This window comes from Grampus griseus (genome assembly GCF_964374135.1).
Source record: "Grampus griseus genome assembly, chromosome: 13".
NCBI lineage: Eukaryota > Metazoa > Chordata > Mammalia > Artiodactyla > Delphinidae > Grampus > Grampus griseus.
In genome coordinates, this window is record NC_139007.1 from 69,584,241 (window position 1) to 69,609,608 (window position 25,368).

A 25,368-nucleotide genomic window follows, 5' to 3' on the forward strand; every position below is an offset into this window, starting at 1 on the left:
GCAGCAGAAGGCAGAAGTGGCAGACAGAAATGGTGACAGAAAACAAAAGTTAATGTAGCAAGAAGCAATGTGAGAATGTGGAAAAGTGATAAAACTTGCTTGCATAGTAAGTACAATATTCAGTCATGTATTTAATGAAAAGGAAATGTAAATATTTATGCATCAAAAAGAGAAATTAACTTTAGTGAATTCTGTGTTCTTTTAATTTTTTTACAAGATCCTTCAATTAATTCATGTGTTTATCAATACCCATGAAAGACAGGAAGAAGTCAGAACATAATAAACAGTATTTGACAGATATCGCTGTTCCAACAGGACAGCAAATGTAACTGTCCTGATCTCTCTCCTGGGTGTCTAGGAAAGCTGCCATAAGAGGAACAGGTGTTTGGGTTTGATGGGCTCAATGACTCAGTTTCACAGAGGCTGTGCTGTTTACTGGTAGCCAGAGCAATCACTTCCTAAACCTTACTGCATGAAGCCTGACACAGCAGTTCTTTCTTATGCTTGTTCCCCATACTGTGATGAATGCTTTCACCTAAGGGTCAGCAGTCCTGCTTAGGCCGTGAATGCTATCTGTGGCCCTTGGGATGCCTGAGCCCAGAGGAAAAGATAAAAGGGAAGAAGAAAAGGCTAAAAAAAGACTCTTTATGGGAAGGAAAAGGAGAAAGAAACTATAAGAGTAGGAGGAAAAGGGGAGGGGGGACTGAAAAGGAAAGCAGTTCTTTGTGTGGTGAATAGGTTAAAGTATACTAACTCTGGACATTATATACCGTGCACTTGGACCACCTATTCAACATTCAGATCTCATTGGTTCAGCTTCTACCACCTTTTCTCCTCCACCTCACTTGAGTCACCCACTTCTACAGTCACATCTGGAGTACTGAAAACCTGTCCCTCTGGAAAGAACTAATACAAATATCATATGATATCGCTTATATGTGGAATCTAAAAAACGGTACAAATGAACTTATTTACAAAACAGAAACAGAATCACGAATGTAGCAAACAAACTTATGGTTACCGGGGGTGGGAAGGGAGGGGAGGGATAAATTGGGAGATTGGGACTGACATATACACACTACTATATATAAAACAGATAACTAATAAGGACCTAATCTACAGCACAGGGAACTCTACTCAATTCTCTGTAATGACCTATATGGGAAAAGAATCTAAAAAAAAAAAAAAAAGTGGATATATGTATATGTATAACTGATTAACTGTGCTGTACTCCTGAAACCAACAAAACATCGTAAATCAACTATATTTCAATAATAATAATAATTAAAGATCTCCTATTCTCTGATAAGGACCCCTACCCTTATAGCTTGGTTGTGCAATAGCCCAACCTACACTTGTTAGTTATTCAATTTCAATGAGATCTCTACTTTCTCTCTACATATCAACACTCTTCCTGTCTTTTCAAGAATCTTGTATTATGCATTATCCCTTTTCTCTCCTATATCTTCAATCTACTCTTCTTTATTGAAGATTAAACATGCTCAAGGATCTTTTATATTAAACAGAATAAAACAAAAAAACACAAAGCCTTTCTGCACTTCATATCCCCTTCTGGTTACAACACTCACTTTTCTACTTCACAGCTAAATTTATGAAGTAGTTGGGCATTTTTCTCTCTTGACCTATTCATTTCCTGTTCACTTCTCATTCCCTCCCGATCTGCTTTTTGCTAATACATTTCCACTGAAAGGGCTCCTTTCCAATGACCTTCAGTAGCCAAATTAGTCCATCTTGTAGCTGAGCCACCTTCAGCATCAAGGGAAACAGCTGATAACCGCCTCCTCCTTGAAGCCGAGTTTCCATTGCCTCTGTTGGCAGCATGTTCTCCAGGACTGCCTATGCCTCTAGTTGCTCTTTCTTGGTCTCCTTTTTCAGCTCCTCTCCCTTTATTCCATTTTTTTTAAAAGCTATGGAGTGCTGCAGGACCTGATCTGAAGCTAAATTTTATGTTTCTTTCCTTAGGCCAGCTCATACACTTTCATGGCTTCAAAGATCACTTATGCCAATGTCTCTGAATTTTCTCTCTCCAGCTCCACATATTAACACTTTGCTGGAAAGTTCTACGTGGATGTCTTCGGCACTTCAAATATAGTATATCTAAATGTACCCTTCTTCCAAGTACCTTATATAGTTAACTGTACTTTTAGCCACTTGATTTTTCACATCAGAAACCAGGGGTCACCTACAAAATCTCCCTCTTCATCATCAACCCCTCCGATACTGTATCTCATTCATCAACTCTACTCCAAACATCTCCTGAATATATGTACTTCTTTGCTTCTCCACTGCCACCAACCTAATCAAAGCCACCATCACTACTGTTGTAGCCTCCTAAATTGGTCTCTCCAAATTTTTTTCTACTCTAGTCTTTTCTATTCCTGCTAATCTAATTTCCATACTGTAGCAAGAGGAATCTTTTAAAAATCCAAGTCTGATCATGATACTCCTCTGCTTATAACATATAACATGTTAATAGCTTTCTTTACATGAAAAGAAAATTCTCAGATGCTCAGATGGCTCTTCAGTATCTGGCCCCTCTTTGGATTCGACTCATTTCATTCCATTCTCCTTTGTGTTTTCTACACTGCAGCTACTCAGTTCCGTTTGAGTTTCTTCTTGTCTCAGACCTATTCACATACTGGGATTTTTGGTTGTTTGTTTTTTCTCTCTTGTAGCCTCCTCCCAACAAGATCACTTTTACCCTCTCTCAGGCTGGCTGATCCATTCATCCTTTAGACATCTACTTAACTGCCATTCCCTCAGAGAAGCCAGGTTTGATTTTCTTTTGTAGTGCTTATCACGTCAATTATTTGCTTAATGTCTGTGCTTTCTGCCTCAACTCAAACTCCTTCCCCCGACTGCCAAAATGTAAAATCCATGAGGGCAGCAATCATACCTGTTTTATTCATGAGTGTGTGTTGCATCTGTGAGGCCCAGCACACTGCCTGGCATACAGTATGTGTCCACTAAACATGTACGGGAAGAATGAATGAATGAAAGTTCATCCCAACTTTGGGATTCTGTTTACCTCAACACACTTGAGAGCAATGTGACTGATATTTTCAGGTTTTACTCAAATGACAGTGGGAATAAATAGCAATTAGATATTCTTTAATGGAACTCCAGTGTTCTCGGGAGAGGGCATCCTAACAACTGCCTAACTCCTGGCAGCTTCAACTTGTGGTTAATTCTACTCACAAAATACAACTCTGAAAAATAAGTGAGCAGAGAGCATCAGGGACCCAGAAGGAGAAGAAATGAATGAAAAATATTCTACTACCTCTTGCTTATGAGCCAGCTGCCCCATTCTCCCAACCACTTCTTCTGGCCTATATTCCCTACTATACTCATACATTGAGTTGTCCATTGTCTAAGTTTGGTTAGAGAGAAAAAAAAAAAGCATGCTTAAGTAAAACAAAGAACAAAAAAGTCTAGTAAAGGCTTCTCATTAAATAAATACCCCTTAGGCAGAAAGTCCAGTTACAGATCCTATTTGGATTTTAAATTATAGTCTTATTTCTTAAAGTTCTGAAGGAAGCATGGGAAAAAAATTAGGAAAATAAAGCAAAGCTTTGGCTATACTCTGAAATACCAACCCACGCCATCTAAAAGTGCACTACCTCCTCCTTGTGACAGTCTTCACTAACTTCAATAATCAATTTATTTTATCCTTCAATTTGGTGGGGCACATCTTTTTTTCCTGATACCCGGGGCTGAATGGAAGAATGAAGAAAAAGAAACCTTGAACTTAACCAGAGCTCTATCAATTTGTAATGGACAGAAACACTGCAAAAATAGTAAGGGACTGGAATTCTAAGATGTTACTTTTTTTGCCATGATGGGCATAACTATTACTAACTAACTATGTCTGAAAAAGCTTTCTTGTGTTCCTCCCACGAGGAACGAGTAGATGGTAAAGCTGAGGCTTTCAGGCAGTGTATCTACAGACAGACAACAGTGGTTGCTCCATAGTCACTGGGCCAGGCTTGTTCTGATTTTGATGCTCTCACGGCCAGATACTGATTCCTATTATCTTGCTCTGACTATGTGTCTACATGTTCTTAACTGACTTTACCTTCACAGGGATGTCCTCTTCCTGGCTGGCTTTCTCTGAGGTGAAGACATACGAGATTTCTTTATGAGATGTGGTCTGGCGGCAGATGGCACACTTAATGGAGCTCCTGTGAGACCCCACGCTGTACTGTTCGATAATAATTGAAATGCATTCATTACAGAAACAGTGCCCACAGGTCAGTACTGCCCACTAAAAAAGAAAACACATAGAATATGCCTCAGTGAGATGCTATCAAAGATGCCTTCCAATCTATAAACATATTAAAAGGAGAAGAGAGTCATAATTTCATTTCCTAACTATTTCATGATATAAATATCCTTTTTAAGTCATAAAAACTAAGTTATACTTTTAAACTAACTATTTTTTAGTCCAACTAGACTAAGCTTTCATAGTCTTTAGTTCTGTTCACCCTAACAGGAGGATAATAGTCAGTCATCATTATTTTGTAAGATGCTCGTGTTCTCATTTCAGCATTTAGGAAAAATGCAAATTACTCTTTAGCACTCTCACAGAATAGACTGACTACAACATTAATTTGGACATAATGTCATATTCAATATATTCTACACAACTTAGTAATAAGCAGATTTACATTTTCACATGTTAAAGCATTTATTATATAGAAAATGAGATGGAAATGTTAAAGATAATAAAATTTCTGAGACAATCTAGCTGCATGAATCTCATCAAAACTAAAAGCAAAGAAGAAACTACTTACACCATGATCCTTTCCATTTTTATAGTAATTTTTATCAAAATGTTTTTATCACTGATTTTTAACAGAAATTGCCAGTATCTGTAATTACTATTCTTCTCCTCCATTACCAATCTGTCCTTTTAAGATTTATTATCAATAAAATATCCTTTAAAATCTTATCTTCTCCATGAATTGTGGAAACTAAAAGATATGTTCTTTCTGATTATTGCTGGTCAGAATATGGAACTCATATATTTAGGCTTCTACTCTCAGCTCCATAGAAAAAAGTGCCAAGGACACTTTTACTCATTTAATAGTAATAGACTTATCTTTCAAAATTTGAAAAGCAGTGAATATACCGATATTACATATATTTATTTATCATACAAAGTAGGAACTTACAGTATCATAAATCACATTTCATAAAGTAAAAATAAGAATCTCTTTGAGGAAAACTAATACAGTTCCATTAAGTTTATAGACATTTGTATACTAATATTCACAAAGAAATATACTTAATTGATATAATAGTCTTCTAAAAATCACATATGAATTTCCTCAGGATTGCTGTTATTTGCGCTTTAAATCCTGGTACTATTAGACAGTAATAATGTTAAGTAAGAACTACGTTACTATACCTTTGTCATAACTTAAGTAAATCTGTGTATGCCGTATTATATTTCTGTACAAGTACCAAATAACCATGGTAAACTGACAGACTCAAGTGACTGGAAATAATACTTAAAATTATTCACCTTTAATGAAAAAGATGGGGCTATTCTAGAAATATGTTTTCACCTATCACTTAAGGGAAAACATTGCTCAAACATATTTGGCACTAAGCCTGTCAGTTAACCTTTGGCCCTACCTTTCAGACAGAGGTACTATTTGCCTTGCATGCAAAGTTTGAGGGTGGGGCGAGTTGTATGTAAAAGCCTGTGAAGACTGTAAAGTATTTTACAAATGCATGTAATATTTATTATAATTTCACCTGTTTTCCCAGTTGCCGAGCACAGATTGGACAAGGTTCTGGATTAATACCTCCTGATGTTTTGTCCTGAGACTATCCAAAAAAGAATTAAAACATATATTAGTTATATCTTAAAAGCCGTTACATGTAGTACAACTCATTTATAAAAGTAAATGTTGGCAATTAAAATAATCTAATAATTGAGATGACCTAATAATTCATATATTAATACTACCATTCCTGGGATTTACAAATAACATTTATTTAAGGTGTGAAGAAAAAAATGGACTCAATTTTTAACACAGTTTGTTAAAGTTATCATATTACTGTATTTGTGATTATGATAGAAGGCAAAATAAAAAGCAAAATATGATATAATTTACCTAAATTCTCAAATTTTACTTTCATGTTAGATATATTTTTTTAATAAAGAAATAGATATTCTGCATGTCCACTTGGCATGGGATCAAAGACATTGGGAAGAGGCAGCATTTATTCACATAACTCCTTATTAATACTGATTTCTTCTCTGTATCCTTTTTCTAATCTCACCAAGGCAAAGCAAATAATTAGAAACCAGAAATATTACTGATTTGAGACCTAACTATGCCTGGAAATTATGTTGAAGTATAATAGCTTTTCAAAGTCTCTTTAAAAACTGAAAGATTTCCAAAAAAGTCATCAAATGAACAGGTTTTAAAACTGAGGAAAACATAAAGGAAAGTAAAATAGACTCACAGATTACTAAATTGTTCTTGATTATCCTTTGACTCTTATAAGCAGAAAAAAAAAGCCAAATTGTGCATGGATTCAGAAGTTCTAATGGTTAAAACAATTCCATTAACTACAACATAAGTACGCAGCATTTAAAAAAAGTGGGACTGAATTATTCTTTTCCTCTGTTAATTATTGATTTGTTTCAGGTAACATAGCAAACCACCTAAAACCTTAGTGGCTAAAAAAACATGAATTTCTCCTGATGCTACAGGTCACCTGGGTTACTTTGGGATGCACTGATTTGGCTTGGGCTGGATGGTCCAGGACGGCCCACACTCATATCTAGCAGTTGGTAGGCTAGCTGGTCTGGGGAGAGGGCTAAGCTGAGGTTTTTGCTCCTCAAGAAAGGTAACCTGGGCTTCCTCACATAGTCGCAGAGTTCCAAAACATGACACAATTGGAAGAATTCCAAAGTGCGTGGACTTTTCAAATCTCTGTGACACAAGGCCAAAAACAAGTCATCTGCCTAAGCCTACAGGCAGTGTAGGAGGGGATTAACCAAGAGCAAGCACGCAAGAGAAGGTATTACTATAGCATTTTGTAAACAATCGACCAGAATTTACAATACCTCTTCTTTTCTAATTTATTTAATGTAAGAATTAGCATGTTTTCCATAAAGGGCATGATTGTAAATATTTTAGGCTTTGTCGGCCATACGATCTCTGCTGCAACTCCTCAACTCTGCTATTATAGCACAAAAGCAGCTGTAGACAATACTTAACGAATGAGTATAGCTGTATTCCAATAAAACTTTATTCACGAAAACAGGTGATGGGCTGGATTTGTCCTATGCTTAGTAGTTTGCAGATTGCTTATTTTCCTTCATTTATACAGTAAATATTATTTTCTTATATTTTTTGCCAAATGGGTTTTCCTACATAGATTATATCCTTGGAATTTTAATTTTTAAAAAAATAATTCAACATATAGAGAATATCAACTTATGTTCCATAACTAAAAGAATCATCAACTGTCTCTTAATTTTGACTCTCACATTTAAAGTACAGAAATCTTGTATTTTAAAAACTCACGTCCAGAAATATCAAGAATTTTTTTCTGAATGTTATTTTTCTATAGCTAGCATTTTGAGAGATTGACTTAAAGTTCTTCTCTTTTTTCCCCTGCCAAAATAGTAGTCATCATTATAATAATAGTAATAATATAATAATATTAATAGTGAATACCTAGAAAGTGCTTAATAAACCAGTAAACACTTTAGCACTTACATATATTAATTCATTTGATCCTCAAGAGAGCCCTACAAGATAGTGTTACTTTTCTCATTTTACAAATGGGACAAAGAGAAGTAAATAACTTGAATAGAGTCCTATATCTAGAAAATAGTGGCATCATGATTCAAATTTGCACTATCTAGGTCCAAAAGTCTACCTTCTTAACTACTATGCTATTTTACCTATAAAGAATGTCCAACTTTTTCATTTTGTCGTTGCTGAGATTTAATGATTCACTTAAATGTATTTTGTACTAGTTTTCAGGACCAATTGTAGTCTACTGCTTTCCTTCATTTGCCCTATCCAAAAATCTACTATTATATGTTGTTCTGATAAGTTACTCTGCCACTCCCATTTATTCTTGCCAGAAAATGGAATTATATTCATCAAAGTCCAATACAGTACTTTGCTTACTACTAAGAAAATATGTTGTGAATTACATTAAATAATTCGTTTCCACGTCCTCTTATTTAGCAGCTTTCCAAACACACTACACAGTTTCAAAAAACAAATTAAAAGAATCCGTGTATGCGTTATTGGATGCATGCGTTTATCTTTGCTGAGTGGTATGTTGTAATACTTTCACTATTCAAGGCTTCCAACTACAGTCTGTTTACATTGTGCTATACTATATACTGCATACCCTTTACATTATCTGTATAACATATTTTCTATAGATATCATCTTCTTTTGTGATCTGTGTAGCTATTGCAGACATAGCTAGTGTTCTGACTCACATAACTAACACAAACAAATAAAAGAATGATTAAAAAAACACCTATACCATTAATTAGGGGACTAATAGATTAAATGAAAGGAGTCAATAAAGTGGTTTATTGATAATACAGTATGGGAAAAAGTAGCATCTTTTAAAAACAATACCTTCTCCAAGTTAGTTAGGTAAAGAAGCTGCCCGAGTTTTTTCTGAAGCTGTGATGTAGCAACAGCTTTATCGTTTAGTAGTTTTATACGATTTTGTTCTACCTAAAAACAGAACAAAACAACTTCTTTATTCTAAGATGGTAACATTATATTAAACATGCACAATTCTTCTATTTTAATTCTTTCTTAAAAAGTGTCCTATTTTATGAAAACATATTTACATGTGAAAACTCAAATTTGCAAAAGGGATACTAGATAATATTAACATATTTCAAAAAATATATATATTTTACTGTATAGAAGACAAAATTCAAGGCAGAATTCTTTTAAATAAAAAGCTTCCCTATATACCTGAAGTAGGTTAAAAATCAACCAAAGGCTATTTGTGTATGATTTTTCAGTAATACATTCATGCGATAAAGAAAAATAAAATGGTATGCTACTTTGGCCATACAAATGAAGTGATTTTAAGAAATCCAAGGAAGAATCTCTCTGCTCCTCCTTTCTGTGCCCCACCCCACCGCCAGTAGAATATGGTAACAGAAAAAAAAAAAGAGGAATTTGTTTTCACTTAAAACTTATTGAGAATTCTATTTTAAAAATGAAGTGAAATAGTATATAATGAATATTTCTAAGTTTTTCTAAGTTACAGTCTTCAAGCTTTATAGGAAAAAAAAGATTTAAAAGATTAAAGGAATAAAAACAAATTCTAAAGAAAATAATATTTTTAATATGAAGAAAAAAGGTTGGTGGAGTTATTTTTTTAATTCTGAGATACAAAGAGGAATTTAACAGATGATAAGTTGTCAATATCTGTTCATTGTTAGCAAAGGAAAACAGTGCAAAATCAGTTCTTGGTTGTTCTCATGGAAGATTTTTTTAGTTCTGAAAAAGCTGAAGTAATAGGACATACGTCTAAAAACTGACCAAGAATATCTTCAGGTTTTGGCACGCAAAAGGTGCTCAAGAATAGATGAATATGCAACGTGGAGAGAAACAAACAAAAGTGCAAATGCACCCAAACAGTGAATGCTAAGCATGTATTAGACATGAAATTGCTCATCTCTGACCTACTACAAAAACAAACAACTTCATATGGCTCAAACGAAGAGCAGATATGAAACACTTACTTATTGAAGACATCACTGCCCTGACTCTATCCCTTCTATGGATCTTGGATTTTTGTGACATCTATTTGCTGTGTTCTTTTCTGTGATTCATTTGCAAATTACCTCATGTGGTTCAATGATATGAGGAACTGGTGGACTGGGCTTTGGCTCCCTAGGATCACGTACTCTTAGTCGTTCTGTAGCCATTGCAAGCTCATCAACAGCAGACACACGATTCCTCAGAGCCATCCAATATTCATGAAGCAACTGAAGGAACAGAAAAGACAGACAGTGGTAAAGCACATAATTAAAACTGGTTAAAACCACCAAGATGTCCCTTGGTCAAGAGTCTTCACTGAGGTCTTAAATCATACACAGTGTTTTCATTACGGGTCTAAGGTACAAGCAATTCTTGGGCCATTTTTAGGATGAGGCAGTGGGTCTGAATGATCTCCACAGGACACTATAGTGTATTGCCTCTTCAGAATCTCAGGAACAGCATACCCCGAGATTTCTTGGTAGGACCAAAGAGCTTTACAGATCAATACTAGACTGGTGGAATCTCTGCTTTATTTTTTAAAGAAATACTTTTTATTATAAAATATTGCACATTCTCAAAATAATATGTATATATGATAATGAGAATATTAAAGTATACAACTGAGTCCACATCATCTGAATTAGGAAAGAGAATAATGCCAGTTCCTTAGGAAGCCTGTGTTCCTTCTCAACTGCATCACTCTCTTGCCTCACACATTCTTCCTTCAACCCCCAACAATGGGGTAACCACTATTCTGAATTGGACTTACTATTCTGTACTTTTTGCTGGAGTTATACTAATCCATACATCCTTAATAATCTGGTTTTATATGTTTCTGAAATTTATAAAAATGCTATCAATCAGTATAAAATTTTTTGATCTGCTTTCTTCACTAACATTATGCTTTGAGTTAGATCCTGATTGATGTGTGTAGCAGTAGCTCATTCATTTACACTGTTGTTAAAGGGTTTAGTCTGCAATGTTATGGAGAACAAATGAACAAAGATCTGGGTGAACTGCATGATAAGCACTCCTCTGACACAGACCATGTGGCTAAACTGAGCTCAAAGGAAGAACGTAGGGGCAAATGAACACTGTATATAGTATTGTTTCTTCCATGACTTGCTGTAATTAACTGTGTTAATGTGCTTTTGCTTTTAGAATAGTAATGTGAAAAGAAAAAAACTACTATGAACCAATGATTTTGATGCTATGGAAGTATTATTCTTCAATCTATCAAATGTATGAATTGATATTATAGACAGCACAGCTTCTTTCTTGAGAGAAATTTTTATCCTGCTTTAAAAGGCAAGAACTTTAGATTAAAAAAATAAAAGATATCAAATGGAATATAACATTATAAATAAAAAACCCACTTCTTTTATTTCCTCACCCATCTCACTTGCAAAGTAGGACAAGGGATTAAAAAATCCACATATAAAGAATAATTCAAAATTAATGAATTCTGGAATCTCAAGCATAGAGTTATAATATGATGAAATTATTAAGTATAAATATGAAGAGTCCCTTTGTGCATTATTAATTGCAATGGTTTCTAGTCTTATATGTTGAGAAATGTTTACTATGTTCTCCAATCTTTAAGGTTGTTGATGTTTGATTGTTATTCACAGAGCAAAAGAAAAAAACAAAAAAGGAAACAAAGCCACACTCTGATTTCAGAGAACAGCAGTGTAAGACCAAGCTAAGACTAGAATAACACACTTTCAAGGAAAAACAAAAGGTTTCATATAAATTTCATTTTAGTAATGATTTTTAGTAATTTAATGAACAGAAACTTCTCATTTGTTCAGTATTATTATATTTATTATTCATCATTACAATCATTATATTTTAGGGAAAGATAAATTACGACACCTCAACTCTCTAAAGCAGATTTTTAAAAACTGAAGAGAGAAAAAGGAAAGTAGCAACTAGAATTAATGTAAAGGAGGAGAATTCTTTTGTATTTTTTTTTTCGGTACGCGGGCCTCTCAATGTTGTGGCCTCTACCGTTGTGGAGAACAGGCTCCAGACGCGCAGGCTCAGTGGCCATGGCTCACTGGCCCAGCCGCTCCGCGGCACATGGGATCTTCCCGGACCGGGGCACAAACTCATGTACCCTGCATCGGCAGGCATACTCTCAACCACTCTGCCACCAGGGAAGCCCAAGGAGGAGAATTCTTAATATGGGAAGGAAGTTTTAAATTACTGTTACCTTATATTCTTTCTTCCAAGCTTCAAAGAGATCCATTGAAGTACTTCCCTCATCAATGAATTCAACATCAAATCGATGTGATTTTGCAAACGATAGCAGAGCTTTCATGGATCGCTCTGTCTCACTTATTGCCCACAGACCCCGGTTGGTGGTAGGTATTCGATCATCCACCAGTCCTTCTTCATCTTCTATCATCTCCTCAAATATTGCAGTCTGGCCTTTGACTCTGAAGACATTCGAGAACAAAACCACAGTAATTACTGTCAGTGGGTAACAAGTACTATAAAAATGATATTGCCAGAGCTAATATCATAGCAAGGTCAAAAACAAAAATTTCATCAACATCTTTCAACGTCATATCTACAAGATCATGCTTGCAAGTTTTTGGAAAAACCAAGCCAACTCTGAAAATGCTTGAGGTATCATACATTTGACAAGTGCTTTCTTGAGAGCAAACTGGCCTAATAAAAAATGGCTATAAATTCCAGGCTAAAATCTTGCTCTGAGAATTAAAATAATACAAAACACAAATTACCACCACTATCAACCATGCAAAAATAAAACAGAAAAACCACAAGATGACCTAAAAGTACAATCAGACTTACTCTCTTCTCAATTTCCATGTTTGTAAAATAGGAATAATTTTACTAAATGTACTAAGTAGCTTAATCCCTAGCACAAGGATGAAGACTTCAAATCTGTGTTGGAGAAAGTGTATTACTAAAAAGAGCTAACATTTTTATAGAACATTTACCATGTATCAAACACTATGCTAGAGAAGAGACCTTCAAGATGCGGAGAAGTAAGACGTGGAGATCACCCTCCTCCCCACAAATACATCAGAAATACACCTACATGTGGAACAACTCCTACAGAACACCTACTGAATGCTGGCAGAAGACCTCAGACTTCCCAAAAGTCAAGAAACTTCCCACATACCTGGGTAGGGCTAAGGAAAAAAGACAAAAAAAGACAAAAGAATAGGGACAGGACCTGCACCGCTGGGAGGGAGCTGTGAAGGAGGAAAAGTTTCTACACACTAGGAAGTGCCTTCACCGGCAGAGGCGGGGGGGTGGCGGCGTTGGGGGGAGCTGTGGAGCCACGGAGGACAGCGCAGCAACAGCGGTTCAGAGGGTAAAGCAGAGAGATTCCCGCACAGAGGATCGGTGCCGACCAGCACTCACCAGCCAGAGAGGCTTGTCTGCTAACCCGCCGGGGTGGGCGGGGCTGGGAGCTGAGGCTCCAGCTTCCTGTCGGAGTGCAGGGAGGGTACTGGGGTTGGCGGTGTGAACACAGCTGGAAGGGGGCTAGTGCACCACAGCTAGCTGGGAGGGAGTATGGGAAAAAGTCTGGACCTGCCTAAGAGGCAAGAGACCGTTGTTCCAGGGTGCATGAGGAGAGAGGATTCAAAGCACTGCCTAAACGAGCTCCAGAGATGGGCGTGAGCCACGGTTATTGGCGCGGACACCAGAGACGGGCATGAAATGCTAAGGCTGCTGCTGCAGCCACCAAGAATCCTGTGTGCGAGCACAGGTCACTGTCCACACCCCCCCTTCCCGGGAGCCTGTGCAGCCCGCCACTGCCAGGGTCCCGTGATCCATGGACAACTACACCAGGAGAACACATGGCGCACCTCAGGCTGTTGCAACGTCACGCTGGCCTCTGCCACTGCAGGCTCGCCCCGCATCCGTACCCCTCCCTCGGCCTGAGTGATCCAGAGCCCCCGAATCAGCTGTTCCTTTAACCCTATCCTGTTTGAGCGAAGAACAGATGCCCTCTGGCGACCTATACGCAGAGGCGGGGCCAAATCCAGAGCTGAACCCCAGGAGCTGTGCTAACAAAGAAGAGAAAGGGAAATCTCTCCCAGCAGCCTCAGGAGCAGCGGATTAAAGCTCCACAATCAACTTGATATACCCTGCATCTGTGGAATACCTGAATAGACAGCGAATCATCCCAAAATCGAGGCAGTGGACTTTGGGAGCAACTGTAGACTTGGGGTTTGCTTTCTGTATCTAATTTGTTTCTGGTTTTGTTTATCTAAGTTTAGTACTTAGAGTTTATTAACATTGGTAGATTTATTTATTGATTTGGTTGCTCTCTTCCTTTTTTTTTTTTAAATACAGATATATATATATTTTTCCTTTTTCTCTTTTTGTGAGTGTGTATGTGTATGCTTCTTTGTGTGATTCTGTCTGTAGAGCTTTGCTTTTATCATTTGTCCTAGGGTCCTGTCTGTCCTTAGTATAGTTTTTAGTGCTTGTTATAATTAGTGGACTTGGTTTTTGGTTTGCTTGCTCTCTTCTTTCTTTCTTTTTCTTTTTTTTTATGACTTTAAAATTTTTTTATTTTTAATAATTTTAAAATTATTTATTGTAATTACTTTTAAATTTTATCTTTTTCTTTCTTTCTTTCTTCCTTCTTCCTTCCTTCCATCCCTCCCTTCCTTTCTTTCTTTTTTTCTCCCTTTTCTTCTTAGCCGTGTGGCTAACAGGGTCTTCGTGCTCCGACCGGGTGTCAGGCCTGTGCCTGTGACGTGGGAGAGCCAAATTCAGGACACTGGCCCACCAGAAACTTCACAGCTCCATGTAATATCAAATGGTGAAAGCACTCCCAGAGATCTCCATTTCAACGCTAAGACCCAGCTCCACTCAACGACCAGCAAGCTACAGTGCTGGACACCCTAGGCCAAACAACTAGTAAGACAGGAACACAACCCTACCCATTAGCAGAGTGGCTGCCTAAAATCATAATAAGGTCACAGACACCCTGAAACACATCACCGGACGTGGTCCTGCCCACCAGAAAGAGAAGATCCAGCCTCATCCACCAGAACACAGGCACTAGTCCCCTCCACCAGGAAGCCTACACAACCCACTGAATCAACCTTAGCCACTGAGGGCAGACACCAAAAACAACGGGAACTATGAACCTGCAGCCTGGAAAAAGGAGACCCCAAACACAGTAAGTGAAGCAAAATGAGAAGATAGAGAAACACACAGAAGATGAAGGAGCAAGGTAAAAACGCACCAGACCAAACAAATGAAGAGGAAATAGGCAGGCTACCTGAAAAAGAATTCAAAGTAATGATAATAAAGATGATCCAAAATCTTGGAAATAGAATGGAGAAAATACAAGAAACGTTTAACAAGGACCTAAAAGAACTAAAGAGCAAACAATGATGAACAACACAATAAATGAAATTAAAGATTCTCTAGAAGGAATCAATAGCAGAATAACGGAGGCAGAAGAACGGATAAGTGACCTGGAAGATAAAATAGTGGAAATAACTACCGCATAGCAGAATAAAGGAAAAAGAATGAAAAGAATTGAGGACAGTCTTAGAGACCTCTGGGACAACATTAAACGCACCAACAATCGAATAATATGGGTCCCAGAAGAAGAAGAGAAAAAGAAAGGGACTGGGAAAATATCTGAAGAGATTATAGTTGAAAACTTCCCTAATATGGGAAAGGAAAAAATCAAGTCCAGGAAGCATAGCGAGTCCTATACAGGATAAATCCAAGGAGAAACACGCCAAGACACATAGTAATCAAACAATCAAAAATTAAATTAAACAATCAAAAATTAAATCCAAGGAGAAACACGCCAAGACACATAGTAATCAAACAATCAAAGAAAAAATATTAAAAGCAGCAAGGGAAAAACAACAAATAACATACAAGGGAATCCCCATAAGGTTAACAGCTGATCTTTCAGCAGAAATTCTGTAAGAGAGAAGGGAGTGGCAGGACATATTTAAAGTGATGAAAGGAAAAAACCTACAACCAAGATTACTCTACCCAGAAAGGACCTCATTCAGATTCAACAGAGAAATTAAAACCTTTACAGACAAGCAAAAGCTAAGAGAATTCAGCATCACCAAACTAGTTTTACAAGAAATGCTAAAGGAACTTCTCTAGTCAGGAAACACAAGACAAGGAAAAGACCTACAATAATAAACCCAAAACTATTAAGAAAATGATAACAGGAACATACATATTAATAACTACCTTAAATGTAAATCGATTAAATGCTCCAATCAAAAGACACAAACTGGCTGAATGGATATAAAAACAAGACCCATATATATGCTGTCTACTAGAGAGCCGCTTCAGACCTAGGGACACATACAGACTGAAAGTGAGGGGATGGAAAAAGATATTCCATGCAATTGGAAATCAAAAGAAAGCTGGAGTAGCAATTCTCATAGCAGATAAAATAGACTTTAAAATAAAGACTATTATAAGAGACAAAAAGGACACTACATAATGATCAAGAGATCAATCCAAGAAGAAGATATAACAATTGTAAATGTTTATGCACCCAACATAGGAGCACCTCAATACATAAGGCAAATGCTAACAGCCATAAAAGGGGAAGTCGACAGTAACATAACCATAGTAGGAGACTTTAATATCCCACTTTCACCAATGGACAGATCATCCAAAATGAAAATAAATAAGGAAACACAAACTTTAAATGATGCATTAAACAAGATGGACTTAATTGATATTTACAGGACATTCCATCCAAAAACAACAGAATACACTGTCTTCTCAAGTGCTCATGGAACATTCTCCAGGATAGACCATATCTTGGGTCACAAATCAAGTCTTGGTAAACTTAAGAAAACTGAAATCGTATCAAGTATCTTTTCCAACCACAACTCTATGAGGCTAGATATCAATTACAAGACAAAATCTGAAAAAATACAAACACTTGGAGGCTAAACAATACACTACTAAATAACCAAGAGATCACTGAAGAAATCAAAGAGAAAAATAAAAAAATACCTAGAAAGAAATGACAATGAAAACATGATGACCCAAAACCTATGGGATGCAGCAAAAGTAGTTCCTAGAGGCAAGCTTAGAGCGATACAATCCTACCACAAGAAACAAGAAACATCTCAAATAAATAACCTAACCTTACATCTATAGCAATTAGAGAAAGAACCAAAAAACCCCAAAGTTAGAAGAAGGAAAGAAATCATAAAGATCAGATAAGAAATAAATGAAAAAGAAATGAAGGAAACAATAGCAAAGATCAATAAAACGAAAAGCTGGTTCTTTGAGAAGACAAGCAAAATTGATAAACCTTTAGCCAGACTCATCAAGAAAAAAAGGGAGAAGACTCAAATCAATAGAATTAGAAATGAAAAAGGAGAAGTAACATGTGACACTGCAGAAATACAAAGGATCATGAGAGATTACTACAAGCAACTATATGCCAATAAAATGGACAACCTGGAAGAAATGGACAAATTCTTAGAAAAGCACAACCTTCCGAAACGGAACCAGGAAGAATTAGAAAACATAAACAGACCAATCACAAGCACTGAAATTGAAACTGTGATTAAAAATCTTCCAACAAACAAAAGCCCAGGACCAGATGGCTTCACAGGCGAATTCTATCAAACATCTAGAGAGGAGCTACCACCTATCCTTCTCGAGTCTTCCAAAATATAGCAGAGGGAGGAACACTCCCCAAGTCATTCTACGAGGCCACCATCACCCTGATACCAAAACCAGACAGAGATGTCACAAGGAAAGAAAACTACGGGCCAATATCACTGATGAACCTTGATGCAAAAATTCTCAACCAAATACTAACAAACAGAATCCAATAGCACATTAAGAGGATCATACACCATGATCAAGTGGGGTTTATCCCAGGAATGCAAGGATTCTTCAATATATGCAAATGAATCAATGTGATACACCATATTAACAAACTGAAGAAAAAAAACCATATGATGATCTCAATAGATGCAGAAAAAGCTTTTGACAAAATGCAACGACCATTTACAAAAACCCTCCAGAAAGCAGGCACAGAGGGAACTTACCTCAACATAATAAAGGCCATATATGACAAACCCACAGCAAACATCGTCCTCAATGGTGAAAAACTGAAACTATTTCCACTAAGATCAGAAACAAGACAAGGTGCCCACTCTCACCACTATTATTCAACATAGTTTTGGAAGTTTTAGCCACAGCAATCAGAGAAGAAAAAGAAATAAGAGGAATCTAAATTGGAAAAGAAGAAGTAAAGCTGTCATTGTTTGCAGATGACATGATACTATACATAGATAATCCTAAAGATGCTACCAGAGAACTACTAGAGCTAATGAATGAATTTGGTAAAGTAGCAGGGTACAAAATTAATGCACAGAAATCTCTTGCATTCCTATACACTAATGATGAAAAATCTGAAAGAGAAATTAAGGAAACACTCCCATTTACCATTGCAAGAAAAAGAATAAAATACCTAGGCATAAACCTACCTTAGGAGACAAAAGACCTGTATGCAGAAAACTACAGGACACTGCTGAAAGAAATTAAAGATGATACAAATAGATGGAGAGATATACCATGTTCTTGGATTGGAAGAATCAACATTGTGAAAATGACTCTACTAAGCAAAGCAATCTACAGATTCAATGCAATCCCTATCAAACTACCACTGGCATTTTTCACAGAACTAGAACAAAAAATTTCACAAATTTGCATGGAAACACAAAAGACCCCAAAAGGCCAAAGCAATCTTGAGAAAGAAAAACGGAGTTGGAGGAATCAGACTCCCTGACTTTAGACTATACTACAAAGCTGCAGTAATCAAGACAGTATGGTACGGGCACAAAAAAAGAAATATAGGTCAATGGAAAATGATAGAAAGCCCAGAGATAAACCCATGCACATATGGTTACCTTATTTTTGATAAAGGAGGCAAGGATATACAATGGAGAAAAGACAGCCTCTTCAATAAGTGGTGTTGGGAAAACTAGACAGCTACATGTAAAATGAAATTAGAACACTCCCTAACACCATACACAAAAATAAACTCAAAATGGATTAAAGAACTAAATGTAAGGCTAGACACTATAAAACTCTTAGAGGAAAACATAGGCACAACACTCTATGACATAAATCACAGCAAGATCCTTTTCGACCCACCTCCCAGAGAAATGGAAAAAACAAAAATAAACAAATGGGACCTATTTAAAAGCTTTTGCACAGCAAAGGAAACCATAAACAAGATGAAAGGACAACCCTCAGAATGGGAGAAAATATTTGCAAATGAAGCTACTGACAAAGGATTAATCTCCAAAATTTACAAGCAGCTCAATATGAAAAAACAATCAACCCAATCCAAAAATGGGCAGAAGACCTAAATAGACATTTCTCCAAAGAACATATACAGATTGCCAGCAAACACATGAAAGGATACTCAACATCACTAATCATTAGAGAAATGCAAATCAAAACTACAATGAGGTATCACCTCACACCAGTCAGCATGGCCATCATCAAAAAAATCTAGAAACAATAAATGCTGGAGAGGGTGTGGAGAAAAGGGAACCCTCTTGCACTGTTGGTGGGAATGTAAATTGATATAACCACTACGGAGAACAGTATGGAGGTTCCTTAAAAAACTAAAAATAGAACTAACATAAGGCCCAGCATTCCCACTACTGGGCATATACCCTGAGAAAACCATAATTCAAAAAGAGTCAAGTACCACAATGTTCACTGCAGCTTTATTTAAAAGAGCCAGAACATGGAAGTAAACTACGTGTCCATCGACAGATGAATGGATAAAGAAGATGTGGCACATGTATACAATGGAATATTACTCAGCCATAAAAAGAAGTGAAATTGAGTTATTTGTATTGAGGTGGATGGACCTAGAGTCTGTTATACAGAGTGAAGTAAGTCAGAAAGAGAAAAATAAATACTGTATGCTAACACATATTTATGGAATCTAAAAAAAAAAAAAAGGTTCTGAAGAACCTAGTGGCAGGACAGGAATAAAGACGCAGATGTAGAGAATGGACTTGAGGAGACAGGGCGGGGGAACGGTAAGCTGGTATGAAGTGAGAGAGTGGCATGGACATATATACACTACTAAATGTACAACAGATAGCTAGTGGGAAGCAGCCGCATAGCACAGGGAGATCAGCTTGGTGCTTCGTGACCACCTAGCGGGTTGGGATAGGGAGGGTGGGAGGGATACACAAGAGGGAGGAAATATGGGGATATATGTATACATATAGCTGATTCAGTTTGTTATACAGCAGAAACTATCACAACATTGTAAAGGAATTATACTCCAATAAAGATGTTAATTAAAAAAACAAAAAAACCCCTGAAAAACCCCACTATGCTAAGTAATTATATGCCTTTTCTTATTTAATATACATAAAGAAAACTCAGTGAGGTGTTATTATCTTCATTTCACAAATGAGGATCCTGAGGCTTAGAGAAGTAATCTGTGCATAGTAGTGAGCAGGGATTTGAGGTCATATCTGTTGGACTGCACAGTCTGTGTACTCCCATAAACTGTCCCTTAAGCACATATTACCACACGACAGGAGCATTTGGGGGTAAACGTCAGCACAGGTGAAACTGAGCATGTTAAATGGGCAAATGCTAAAGTTTAGTAAACTGGCTGGATAAGAGAAAAAAATATAAGAAATGTTATTGTGAGGAAAATGTAGTTGTATAAATTAAAATACCAAGTCTTGTAAAATGTTTCATTTTCCTGATGGGAAATAATCAATCGGAGAACTTACGTGTGAGAAAATAACTTCGATTCATACTCTGTGAACAATTCATCAGCCTTACAAAAGACACAGCTGGAAAAGAAGAAATTATCAGAGAAATATTCAGAAACATAACTGCAATCAGGTAACTTCTAAAAGAGGCTTAGAATTTTATACTTCACATTTTCTTTACAACAAATATGCCATTTTAGAAAAAAAAAATACGTGGTCCTCAGGTATGTGGTCCTAGAGAGGTTTTTTTTTTAAAGTTCGATTAATAATACATCTCTACTTCTGTCTGAATGCAAATGAAAAATGTTTTATTATGTGAGCCAGTGTTTCTTCTCTCAGGAGAAATCTAGCTCAGTGGAATGATGCCATTCATTGGATGATTTCTCCTATTACCTACCAATTGAGAGGAAGCCTGGTTGGCCGGAGGTGGCAGATTGTTGCAGACTCAATAACATGACGAGATGGAGGTCCCTCCAGATTTTTTACAGCGTCTCTTACTTGCTTCTGGAACTTACTTAGCTCTTCCATATGTGTTGTAAGTAAGAACTGAAGACCTCTGCAGTCATGGAACCTGATTCCCATCACCAGCACCACACACACAGCAAAGAAAAGAACAGTAGGTCAATTTCCTAAAAATTCAAGAAGTGGTTGGCAAAGTGTTAAAGAAACTGCAACATTTTACCTAGTCACACCTGAGTGAGTTTACAGTAGGAGTGTATTCAATTGGTATCTACTAGTAAACAAAGAATAATAACATTGGGTTGTCTACTACAAAAGATAACAAAAACATCTGATAGTGCCTGCCCTCAGAAACGAAAAACAATACGTAAAATCTGAAAAACAATATGTAAAATCTATGTCTCTGTGCCTGATGTCTTTGAAAGATCCGGATTGCCACATTCTTTCTTTGTAATACTGATTGACTACAGATGTTCTCCTGACACCTGTGCTCTACATAGAGGTGACTTGTAGGATGAAAAGTAGAGACAGAAAGCTGAGAAGAAAGGAGAAAAGTAGCCAAGAATTATATTACAAGGAACTTATATATATACACATATATTTTTATTAAGCATGTACTAAATGCCAGGCACTTTGCCAGGCACTGTATAACTGTATGATTGTTGCTGAGAAGAAAGATGGGGAAGACAAAGCAGACTCTACAATATAAAACCTGGGCCACTGTGGCACTATGAGCTTAGCCCTTAGGGAATGAATGACATAGGGAAATAGGAATGCCTTACCCCAAGGGAAAAATTCTCCTAAACAAAGTCTGTTTCAAAACTTTGCTTAAAGAGCTGGCTTTAAGCAACTTTGTCCAACAAAGGTACAAAGAAAATACTTTAAGCAGATTAAAAAATAGAAAAAAAAAGCACTGAAAAGAGAACAGTTAAAAATGACTAAAATACAGGAAAAAAGCATACCTCATATTTTGGTCTGAAATATATGCAACAATAGGTAAAATGTAGATGTTCATAACCACAATATGTTATGACTTTTAATTGTAACAATACCAAATGATCTGAATATTTGGGGTGACTATTCATATAACTATTCTGTTTTGTGCTATTTTCTTACTTCTCTGACATAGAAAGCTTGCCAGTTTGTTGCTTGTAGTTGCTGGTTATTTCATTTCGCACTCTTTGAACAAGTTCCTCTTCAATACCAAATTCCATTGCTCTGTGTATCACATTCAGCCACCAAGGAGAATTAGAATAAATCTGTAAACAAGACAACAGCTGATCAATTAATGTCTTTTTAGTACTCACAACGTTTCTATCACTGCAACGAGTTCTGTGAAAAATTAAAAGGAAGCAATAAATGCAACTCTCAAGGGAATCACAGTAGTGGGGAGACAAGTATACATGTTGTATATACAATGAATAAGTACAACTTCTGCATATATAACTAAATAGAACACCTATTTCATGATTACTCTGAAAGGGTGAGAATTTATTTACATACATTTATAATAAAGCTGTGCTAAAAAAAATACCTAAAACAAAATAAAAATTCAGTATTCACTCTATATATCTGAAAAGGTAACAGGCTTCTTTCTCAGCATAATAAAGTCATAATGCTTATCCTCAACTAACTGAACTAGATTCTACTCAATGAATAATCTTTGATAACTAATAAAATTATATGCTTGAATACTAAATAATTAATTAGGAAGAATAAAATGTGGAGTAACTGGTTAAAATCAAAAAGTAAAAGTATTTTGTGTAGCCTTCTCTTTAAACTTTGCTACTGATTTCATGAAAGAGGAATTTTAGAAATAACAAATGGCACATATTTCATAAAGAAAATACTTATGGTTCTCATATTCTAACATCTTAAAAGAAAAGGTTTTGGAAACATGCACATCTAAGATCAAAAGAAGGTTATGGAAGTCTTCACTTTCTTCAAAAGACAACTTGTTATATACCGAAGGTAAGAGGAAACCCCATTATACCTTAAAAGAAATGAAAGACAATAACCGCAAAATAGGTGATGTATCTATGTGTCTGTTCATCCAATCAATAAACGCTGCTAACAGCAAATAAGTTTTTATTGTGGCTCAGGTACTGTACTAGGTGCTAAAAATTCCAAGATGAATAAGAAAGTTCAAGTTTCTCCCCAGAGCAGAACAAAAACCAAAATGTTATGTGGAGAAAAACATAAGGGAAGTCACATTGGTGGCCATACCTTTCTCTGGAGGTCACGTACGGTCTGCTGCACCGGCAGCAAAGCTTGTTGTGCTTCAGCAACCTCTGTATTACACTTGCTCATATAATGCTCTCGCAGCTGTTTGGCCTGTGTTGAAACAGGAAACAAGTATAAACTTCCACTTCAGGTCAAGAAAATAATTTAGTATGATGTTTCCAGAACAGTGTACTTTATTTATTTAATCTATTTAACTCAATTTAAGCATTAAACTCTACAAGTATACTGTAGAGAACATAAAAGCCACGCTAGAGGGCTTCCCTGGTGGCGCAGTGGTTGACAGTCTGCCTGCTGATGCAGGGGACATGGGTTCGTGCCCCGGTCCGGGAAGATCCCACATGCCGCGGAGCGGCTGGGCCCGTGAGCCATGGCCGCTAAGCCTGAGCGTCCGGAGCCTGTGCTCCGCAACGGGAGACACCACAACAGTGAGAGGCCTGCGTACTGCAAAAAAAAAAAAAAAAAAAGCCATGCTAGAAATTCATAAGATGTATATTGAAGAGGTTTTACCTATAAGCCACCTTGACTTACATTTACCTGTCAGTCACATAATTTAAGAAATTCCAAGGATTTGCTCCCCAAGTTTCTAATTTTTTAATTTTAAAAAATGGGAGGGGAAAGAACAGTAATATTTCAAACTATAAGGCAAAACAAGAATACATTTTAGAATTTCTTGTCTGATTCAGTTATTATCATTTCTTGGAATTACTTCAGTTTAGAAATAATACTTTGGGTTTTAGGACTGAATTGTGTTTCTCAAAATCTATGATGAAGTCCTAACCGCCAACGTGACTATATTTGGAGATACGGCCTTTAAGAAAGTAATTAAATGAGTAAATGTAGATAAATGAGATAAGGTGGAGCCCTAATCCTATATGACTGGTGTCCTTAACAGGAAAGAGAGACACACCAGGGATGCAGGTACACAGAGAAAAGGCCACATGAGGACACAGTGAGAAGGCAGCCATCTACAAGCCAAGGAGAGAGTCCTCAGGAGAAACCAACACTGCTGACACCTTGATCTTAGACTGCCAGCCTCCAGAACTGTGAGAAATACATTTTTTTTAATTAAAATAAATTTTATTCAATTTATTTAAATTAAAAAACCCAGTAGTTTACCCATTTCTCCCACACCCAAGCCCTACCTCTTTCAACCACCAGTCTGTTCTCTGTATCTATGAGTATGTTTTTTTTTTTCTTTCTTTTTTTTGGGATTTCTCATATAAGAGAAATCATACAGTATTTGCCTTTGTCTGACTTATTTTGCTTAGCATATAATACCCTCAAGGTACATCCATGTTGTCGCAAATGGCAGTATTTCATTCCTTTTTATGGCTAGACAATATTCCATCATATATGTATACAACATCTTCTTTATCAATGGACACTTAGGTTGTTTTCATATATTGGCTATTGTAAATAATGCTTCAATGAACATAAGGGTGCATATATCTTTTCAAGTTAGTTTTTTTGTTTGTTTGTTTTCTTCGGATAAATACCCAGTAGTGGAATTGCTGGGTCATATTATAGTCCTATTTAAAAATTTTTGAGGAACCTCCATACTATTTTCCATAGTGGCTGCAGCAATTTATATTCCCATCAACAGTGCACAAGGGTTCCCTTTTCTCTCATCCTCACCAACACTTTTTATATCTTGTCTATTTGATAACAGCCACTCTAACAGGTATGAAGTAATATCTCATTGTGGTTTTGATTTGCGTTTCCCTAATGATTAATGATGTTGAGCATTTTTTTCATGTGCCTGTTGGCCACCTGTGTGTCTTCTTTGGAAAAATGTCTATTCAGATCCTCTGCCTATTTTTTTTTTCTTTTTTAAAAATGTATTTATTTATTTTGACTGTGCTGGGTCTTAGTTGCAGCATGCAGGATCTTCACTGCAGCATACGGGATCTTCACTGCAGCACGTGGGATCTTTACTTGTGGTATGTGGCCTTTTTAGTCTTAGTTGCGGCACGCGGGCTTCTTAGTTGTGGTGTGCAGACTTCTTAGTTGCGGCATGTGGACTTCTTAGTTGCAGCATTCATGTGGAATCTAGTTTCCTGACCAGGGATCGAACCCAGGCCCCCTGCATT

The 25,368-nt window shown here is 36.6% G+C and overlaps 1 protein-coding gene across 1 annotated transcript in view; it reads right to left on the bottom strand.

Moving 5' to 3' along the window:
- SHPRH (SNF2 histone linker PHD RING helicase) overlaps positions 1–25,368 on the bottom strand; it is an 81,287-nt gene that overhangs the window by 17,960 nt on the left and 37,959 nt on the right. Inside the window, exons 17-25 of the mRNA XM_082669071.1 lie at positions 23,261–23,368; positions 22,151–22,293; positions 20,973–21,146; positions 20,594–20,656; positions 12,019–12,244; positions 9,887–10,030; positions 8,655–8,756; positions 5,785–5,856; positions 4,097–4,285 (exon numbers count right to left, since the gene is read on the bottom strand). Of these exons, the coding sequence (XP_082525197.1) occupies positions 4,097–4,285; positions 5,785–5,856; positions 8,655–8,756; positions 9,887–10,030; positions 12,019–12,244; positions 20,594–20,656; positions 20,973–21,146; positions 22,151–22,293; positions 23,261–23,368 (1,221 nt within the window). The remainder of the gene's footprint in view (positions 1–4,096; positions 4,286–5,784; positions 5,857–8,654; positions 8,757–9,886; positions 10,031–12,018; positions 12,245–20,593; positions 20,657–20,972; positions 21,147–22,150; positions 22,294–23,260; positions 23,369–25,368) is intronic.